At 41.8% G+C, this 8,180-nt stretch overlaps 1 protein-coding gene across 1 annotated transcript; it reads right to left on the reverse strand.

Annotated features, from left to right (window-relative positions):
• Nucleotides 1-650: 650 nt before the first annotated feature.
• Nucleotides 651-5,470, reverse strand: xiap (X-linked inhibitor of apoptosis). The gene is made up of 7 exons (XM_004541149.6): nucleotides 5,313-5,470; nucleotides 3,017-3,305; nucleotides 2,357-2,906; nucleotides 2,142-2,241; nucleotides 1,932-2,010; nucleotides 1,457-1,496; nucleotides 651-1,365 (listed from the first exon to the last, which is right to left on the reverse strand). Exons 2-7 carry the CDS (start codon nucleotides 3,254-3,256, stop codon nucleotides 1,172-1,174), a joined length of 1,203 nt encoding a protein of 400 aa, XP_004541206.1. The 5' UTR covers nucleotides 3,257-3,305; nucleotides 5,313-5,470; the 3' UTR covers nucleotides 651-1,171.
• Nucleotides 5,471-8,180: the final 2,710 nt, after the last annotated feature.

An 8,180-nucleotide genomic window follows, 5' to 3' on the forward strand; every position in this document is an offset into this window, starting at 1 on the left:
TGTTTTCCGTGGGCTAGCTTTTCTAGCCATTTGTTTTGTATGTATAAAAGGAGCACACAATACTGACCTAGGATGTTACTATTTGAAGTATCGTAGCAAATCTGTATGGTTCTCGTCTGCAGTTCCCTCCCAGTTCACAGTGACAACTTACACACAAACAAAAACAAACTAAGGAGCTAAGCAACATATAGACAAGGTATTTTGTTTAGCACATCAGATAAGACAGTTCTCCAATTCTGCTGTAAGGGTTAAAACACCCTCCCCTACTGTCCTTTAGGAAGATTGTGGAGGTATGTAAAGACGACACCTGATGGTCCATCACGAGATACTTAATAAAATACAGATCTAATTCCTACAAGATCATTACTCTATATGAGTAATGATTTTTACCATAATTGAAACTAAAATGCTGCACAAAAATTAAAAATCTGTTTCTAAATCTGATTAATTTGGGTCAGTTCTTGTATATTTTACCATCTGCCATCACTTCAGTTTATAGGCAGTCAAATGCCACATCACTCTTACACTTTCTCAAACCTCATCTGATAGAAATGTGACTTTCTAGCTAACATTGCACAATCAGTGCACCGGGATCATCTCTGCAAATACAACACAAAACATTTTGTTTAGTGATGAAATGAAACTCCAAGTCTGCATAATTATTTATTCACACTTAATTAAAGAAACAATAAAATGATTCTTACATTACAATGGTTAACTCCAAGCCCTAAACTTGAGCTTAGAAATGTAAAGGCACAGCAACTGGTTCTATACATAAAACACACAAGTTAAATCCGAATAAATAGGATAAAAGTGGATGAAAATGACAGCAATAACATCAAAGTCAATTTATCTGTGGTAAGTGATGCATTAGAATACATAAACCAAAAGAAAGGCACTTCTGGCAAAATGTGTTTCAAAATAGGAACGGCCCTTTAATGTGTATTTACATCTCAAGGAACTATTTATAAAACCATCTACATCTATACAGATATTTACCATTGTAAGGACTAGGAAAATATAGTTTTACACATTATCATTCTAAGATTTATTAAAGAAAATTGATCCATAAATAATATTATAGGCTCTCTACTTTACAATTACGATATAATTACAATATTATAATGACAGCGTAAAAGCAGCATTGCGTCTGAGCAAGAGTATATTGTTCTCAAGCAATATAGGTCTTGATCTTCTGTGTTATGTCTTGACAGCAGATCGGACACTTGTTGAGGGCCTGTGAACAATTCTCACAAGCAACAAGGTGAGCGCATGGAATGAATACAATGGCAATATCTCTGTCCATGCATATTTTGCACTGTTTTTCCCTCTGCAGCCTCTGTAGTTTCTCCAGTGTGTCCTCATCTGACATAAAATTAAATAAACAGAAGTCAGCACTGCTCAGACTTTGTTTCATGATGTATCTGGGGCACTGAAGTAAAAAAGAAAAATGTACCTTCCATATCTTCTGAAACTGGATTTTGATGACTTGAAGCCTGGAAGCAGAGAAAAACAAAATCCTGTGATTGAGATCACTGAAGACCGTAAGTCCTTTAATTATGACGCTCCTTTCACACGCTAAAATGGAACACTAAGCTTATTTTAACTAGAGCCCAATCTGGGACTACTGATGATTTTTCTGGTGTAGAAAATTAATATACTCCCAAATATTCATATACACCCATTTATACATATAAAGTGTGGTACATTTCCAAAACAAGTTAGTGATTGTCTGTGAAGAACAATGTGAGCCTTCCTGCTTTGCAATCCATGATGAAAACCTTTCTAAACTAACCTTAAGATTTTCAGCACTGTTCAACTTTCATTTGGGCACATACACCAGACCTCTAGTGTTGATATTGACAGTGCTTTAAGGGAATGTTAATTTGTAGTTTACGCATCCACAACTTGTGGAAAAAGCAAAAACTTACAGCTCTGTCGTGTTGTGGTCTTTGTAGCTGGATGCTGTTGACAAATTCTGGCCCTTTGTTTGCCAAAAGGAAGCTGCACCTGTTTTAAAACAGTATATACTTTGATTAAAACAGACGCAAATGCCACAGAACAAAGAAGACAACCTGTGTGTGTGTATAGATATGTGTAAAAGCATATTAAGAAGACGGGGGTACCATAGTTGTTCTTACCCTGGGTAGTGTTTGGCATGCTCCACCCAAGGGTCTTCCTCAGGCTGCCAATTGTTCAAGCCTCCACCGCAATGGAAACACAAGACTGCGTCTCCTCTTCCTGCAAGGATACAAATTACATTTGATTGCATTCACAGCTACCTACTAGAAAATTTAGATCATACATTTTAAAATGTTGCACAATGTTTCTTTAGCCTCAAACACCTGAACATTACCTGTGCTGTAGAAGCCAGCTCTGGCAAGCCTCTCGTGGTCAATAGGGTGCCGGACACCAGCAAAAGTAGCACGCCTTGCCTCAAAATTCTGCATTAAGGCCGGGTCATTTGCACGCAGATTGTTGCTGGCATCCTCCTCTATACCTGTCTGGATTGGGATGTTCCCAACATCATGCCCAAGGATAAAGTAGCAGTTGGGATAATGCTTGCTGTGCTCACTCCAGGCAGAATCTCCTGGTTCCCACCCATTCAGCCGACCACCACAGCAGAAACACTGAACCTTGTCACTCTGCCCCACGTAAAAGAAGCCGGCTTGGGCCAGATCTCTGGGTCTCACCGGAGTACGGTTGGGCCAAGAAGAGAAGGTCCGAAGTCGGGCTTCTTCATTTCTCATGTGAGGAACTATAGGGTAGGGGGCCTCATCAACCACTTCACCTGTTCTCAAACGATATTCCACGTCTCCTACTTCTTCACTGATTAGTGCAGTATTGGAATTCTGGTTAAAACTGGTACGGTGGACGCAGGTGAGAAACGTGCATGATGGAGAAAACTGTGAGAATGAGAAAATTAGAATTGGATCAATTTGGAAGAAAACCAAACAGACAAAAAAAAAGTGAAATATTAACCACTTCCACTTTTTCATGTTACAAGTTTGATTACCTGCTTGTGCTTGTCTACAGGCCTGTCTCCACTGTACCAATTATCCACAGTCATATTACAGCTGAAACAGCGGACACGGTCAGACTCGCCAGTGTAGAAGAAACCAGCCTGTGCCAGTGTTTCCGCAGGCACCTTGTTAGCAAGGTTGGAGCCACGGAATGAGTCTATGCGTCTTGTCAACGAGGAAAAATCGGGCGCATTGTCCGACTCCCAAAGACCATCTTGACTGAGATCACACATGATTGAAACAGGAAGCTGTAGGGATTTGTTAACTTGATGGACAGATGATCTGCAAATAGAAAGAAACAGGATATGTTTGAAAAAAAAATGGTACAGTCTCCTCATTTGCTTGTTTGTTTGTAAACAGACTCTTCAGTGGTTAAATTCCTGCATTTCCATGTCTGGCGCCAGAGAGCCAAACGGCACATCTGCAGGGTCTCTGTACCTTTAAGAGAATGCCAGCCTGTTATCACATGCAGGAACTGAATGTTCCATGTGAGGGATGGGCACTGGAGAGGCAGGTTTGTCTACAGGCACATTGCATATTACACCACATAAAAGGGTTATACTGCTCGAAGATACAATGCAGCAGAGATCTCAAACAAAAGGCCCAGGAGCCAGAATCAGCCGGTTCGGTTCGCTGTACAGCTTTGGAAAATGTGAAAGAAGGAATGTATTTTGGGCTTTTGACTGTAGTTTTACTGCTTTTCCTATTGACAGAGACCTCCCCGTTCATAACACACCAAAGTAATTAAGTAATACATAAACAATAAAATGACAGAATAGTTCCTGTTTTATCTGTCTACAATAATAATGTCTGTTTTTTCTTTTCAAAAAGGTAATGTGTAATGTAACGTGTTAGTCCCCATAGGGAAATAGTTCCTCTGCATTTAACCCATTCACCCAGTGAAGCAGTGGGCAGCCACCAATGCAGCACCCGGGGAGCAGTGTGTAGGGACGGTACCTTGCTCAGGGGTACCTCGGGGTAGCCGTTCAGTGGAGTCGAACCCCCGACCTTCCGATCATGGCGCCACCACTCTACCTACTGAGCTATCCCTGCCCTTTTACTCTGCCCAGAGTTTTGTTTTGTTTTTTGTTTGTTTGTTTTTTAAAGGGAGGAGGCGAGCATTTTCTGTGAATTAACAGAAACTTTCTCTTTTACAATTACAGCACAGTCTGAGAAATGAGCTGCCAGAACTTCTGAAAGTTTATGCATTTATTTCTTACAATTTAACCCTGGAGAGCTGTGCTGACAGGTTTCTTTGATCTACTGCAGCAGTGTTTCTATGGCCTGAAGAAAATCTGAGAAGTACTGTTGAAATCACCCTTCTTTTTTGATACCTCAAGTATGAGATTTTGCAGATAAACTTCTTAACGCTGAGAGTAAGGGTAGTTTCACTGGGCTTGAGGTCTAAAGTGAGCTTGTATGTGGCCTTAGAAGAAAAATGAGTTTGACATCCTGGCAATGCAGAATATGAGGAAAGAGAGCAATAATAACCCAAGGCGTGAAACTATGATTTCAGAATCTTTACATTCCTCAGCGTCATAGTTTGACGCAAATTGGACTTATCGTCCAACGACAGCACACAGTCACCGATTGTGTGCTGGGTCAGATGTTTAAACAGCTGTTTATCAGCTGATACGTTGCCGTATTGATGGGATGCGATCTTTGAACTGTCTTTAGGTGTCTGCATTATTTCAAGTAAATCAATCGCCAGCGTCATCCTTTTATTTTTTTTTTTAACTTGAGCCAAGACTGCATCGTCCCACGCATTAAAATGCTCACTTTTTGACTGACTCGTAACTGCGAACGACATCTAACCGAAAGTAAAACCAGCGACAGGGGAGTTTTCCCACAAGCAGTTCCACGTGTTTCTTTTAACATTTATTAATGATCAAAGTGGAGAGGATATAACCCCAGCAAATTCCAGAAAGGCCCCACAGCTTTGCTTCAGTTGAACACGACACAGAAGCCGTACTGTTTCTGGGAAACGCCGAGAACAATGACAGCAACTGACAGCCAAGACCTCGCTAAACCCACACCGTGTTTTCGTAGAGTTAGAAATTAGTCAATACAGTTACCTAAAAGTGCTTTTATATGTAAAATGTAAACACCCAAAGCGACAATCTTGGACTCTGACCTGTGCTTTGGATCTGTACTGCTAGGATCGTAAGCGGAATCGCGAATGCTAGCTTCAGAGTGCTTGGTAGCTACATTAGCTTAGCCTTTTTACCCAACGCTAGCTAGGTCACCCAGTGACTTATCGAATATAATAACGAAATTTTAAATGTTTACCTTTCAACACAGCTCCTCTGTTTCCTCCAGATAGTGTAGAGTGCGAACACCTCGGAAAGGAGACTCCGGTGAAGTCTTTTGTGACCTCCCTGTCAGGAAGTGAAAACAGCCTTATCAGGTGACGTCAGGAAAGGGTTGTGCCGTGGTGGTTTTCCGTGTTTGGCCAGATCTCTTGGAAAAAGAAATTTTTGATATTAATAATATTTTTAAACCTGGATTACTTATGTAAGAGTCAAATTGCATTAAAATGCTTCTACGTTCTGATCAGAATGGGGGTTCGCTCAAAATGGCTTAGTATCGTCCAGGAGAGCTATGTTTATAAGCCAACAAGCTACATTTGTAGTCCGTTTTCTGATTTAGTTGCATTTCAGCTGTCAGCTACGCCGTTTAATTTAAATGTATCTCCTATCGAATCCGCCAGTCACAGAGCAGCAAGCCAATGCACTTAGGAAAATGGCAGAAATGGTAAAAACGACCTCAAACTGAGCATCAGAATGGGGAAGAAAGGTGATTTAAACACGGTTGCTGGTGCAAGATGGGCAAATCTGATAATAAACTGCTAATCTACTGGGATTTTCCTGCAATACTAGTATTTAATAAATAAATAAAATAAATAAAAAAAAACTATTCAGTGAATGTCAGTTGCAAGGTATGAAGAAGCGTATAATGTGGTGTGAACACCACACCTTGGTATGTTGTTCTTTGCATTTTATTAAACACACAATAAACATTGAGGTAGATGAGACTCAGCAATAGACTACACCCGATGGCATTCCTGTGAGCTGAGAACATGTTTGTTTTCAGTTTTATTTGTCATATGCAAGTTAGCACATGGTCAACATTGTAATGAAATGTGTTTGACGAGCAGCAGTCACTAAGCAGCATGATACAGTAGAAGAAAATATAATAAAATAAAATAAAGTAATAAAAAATAGTAAGGAGCAAAATATTAGAGAGATGTGGTAAAAGAGAAAGATGACTAAATATATATGTATCTATAAATATAAATATATGTACACTAGTGATTAAATAAGAAAATCTTGAAAAGAAATATGAAGGGAGGGCAGATGGGATATTGCACAGGAATGAGCAGCAGAAAATTACAGTATTGCACTTTTAAATATAAATAGCAATAACAATAACGTGGAGTGACCAGTGCAGATTAAACAGAGTACTTGTGAAGCTGCAGGTAGCTTCTGAGTGCGTCCTGTGGACTGTGTTGTGTGTGTTTAAGTGTTGTGGTTGAGGTGTTGTATGGCTTGGTGGTAAAAACTGTTTTTGAGTCTTGTAGTCCGAGCAGACAGACTCCTGTAACGTCTGCCAGATGGTAACAAGGAGAACAGCTGATGTGCTGGGTGGCTGTGGTCCTTGATGATGCTGTGTGCTTTACGGAGGCATCGCTGGAGATAAATGTCCTGCATGGCAGGAAGCCTCGTGCCAGTGATGTGCTCTGCTGCCTTCACCACCCTCTGTAGTGATTTACGGCTGCTGGCAGAGCAGCTTCCGTACCAAACTGTGATGCAGCTCGTCAGCAAGCTCTCAATTGCACACCTGTAAAAATTTGAGGTGATGTTGGCGTTCATGCCAAACTTCCTCAGCCTCCTCAGGAAATAAAGCCGCTGGCGAGCTTTCCTGATAGCAGTGTCTGTGTGAAGGGTCCAGGAGAAGTCCTCTGTGATGTTGACTCCAAGGAACTTGAAGCTGCTGACTCTTTCGACCTTGACACCGTTGATGTGGCTGGGCTGGTGTTCTCTGACTGGTTGTTTCCGGTAGTCCACTATCATCTCTCTAGTTTTGCTGATGTTGAGAGTCAGGTTATTTTCCAGACACCACTTGTACAGTGCCATCACCTCCTCTCTATAGGCCGTCTCATCATTGCCTGTGATGAGGCCTATGATGGTTGTGTCATCCGCAAACTTGATGATGATGTTGGACTCGTGTTTAGCAACACAGTCGTGTGTGAACAGGGAATATAGGAGGGGGCTAAGCACACAACCCTGTGGCGTACCTGTGTTTAGGATGAGTGGTGAGGAGGTGTGCTTACCAACTCTCACCACCTGGGGCCTGTTTGTGAGGAAGTTTAGAATCCATCTGCAGATTGGTGTTTCCAGCCCAAGGTCGACGAGCTTCGTGGCAAGTTTTGAGGGGATGATGGTGTTAAATGCCAAGCTGTAGTCGATGAAGAGCATCCTTGCATATGTATTCCCTTTCTCCAGGTGAGTGAGGGTGGTGTGCGTTGCCAGGGCGATGGCATCCTCTGTGGCTCTGTTTGTCCGATAGGCAAACTGAAGATGGTCCAGTGTGTCAGGGAGGGAGGAGCAGATGTGACCTTTGACCAGCCGCTCCAGGCACTTCATGATGACGGATGTCAGTGCAACAGGACAGTAGTCATTCAGACAGGAGACCACTGATTTTTTGGGAACGGGAATGATGGTGGATGCTCTGAGGGACGTGGGGACCACTGACTGCCTCAGGGAGAGGTTGAAGATGTTGGTGAACACCCCTGCTTCTTTCCGTTTTCTCCAGCAATCATTTGGCTTCCATCAACTTATCCATTTGTTTTTTTGAGCTGAGTCACAAGTGAGAGTTGCCTTCCCAGCAGTTTCATGCTTATTCTAGCTTTATTTTCCTTTGTGGTAGTTTCAGTCATGTTCCACAAAAACCTGCTTTGCTTGTGGGGGAAATTTTCCACTTCAGTGTCGACAGCCTGTCATAATGAAGACACCCTTTGCTGCTTCCTTCACAGCCATTGAGTAAAAGGCAGACTATAGAAAAGAAGGCTGAAAACTTCCGCTAATAAAAATGTGGGCCATAATCTCAACATGTGGAACAGGGAACAAGAAACAAACGCTTTGCAGCACTACGTCA

This window comes from Maylandia zebra, linkage group LG2 (assembly GCF_041146795.1).
Source record: "Maylandia zebra isolate NMK-2024a linkage group LG2, Mzebra_GT3a, whole genome shotgun sequence".
In the NCBI taxonomy this organism is placed as follows: domain Eukaryota; kingdom Metazoa; phylum Chordata; class Actinopteri; order Cichliformes; family Cichlidae; genus Maylandia; species Maylandia zebra.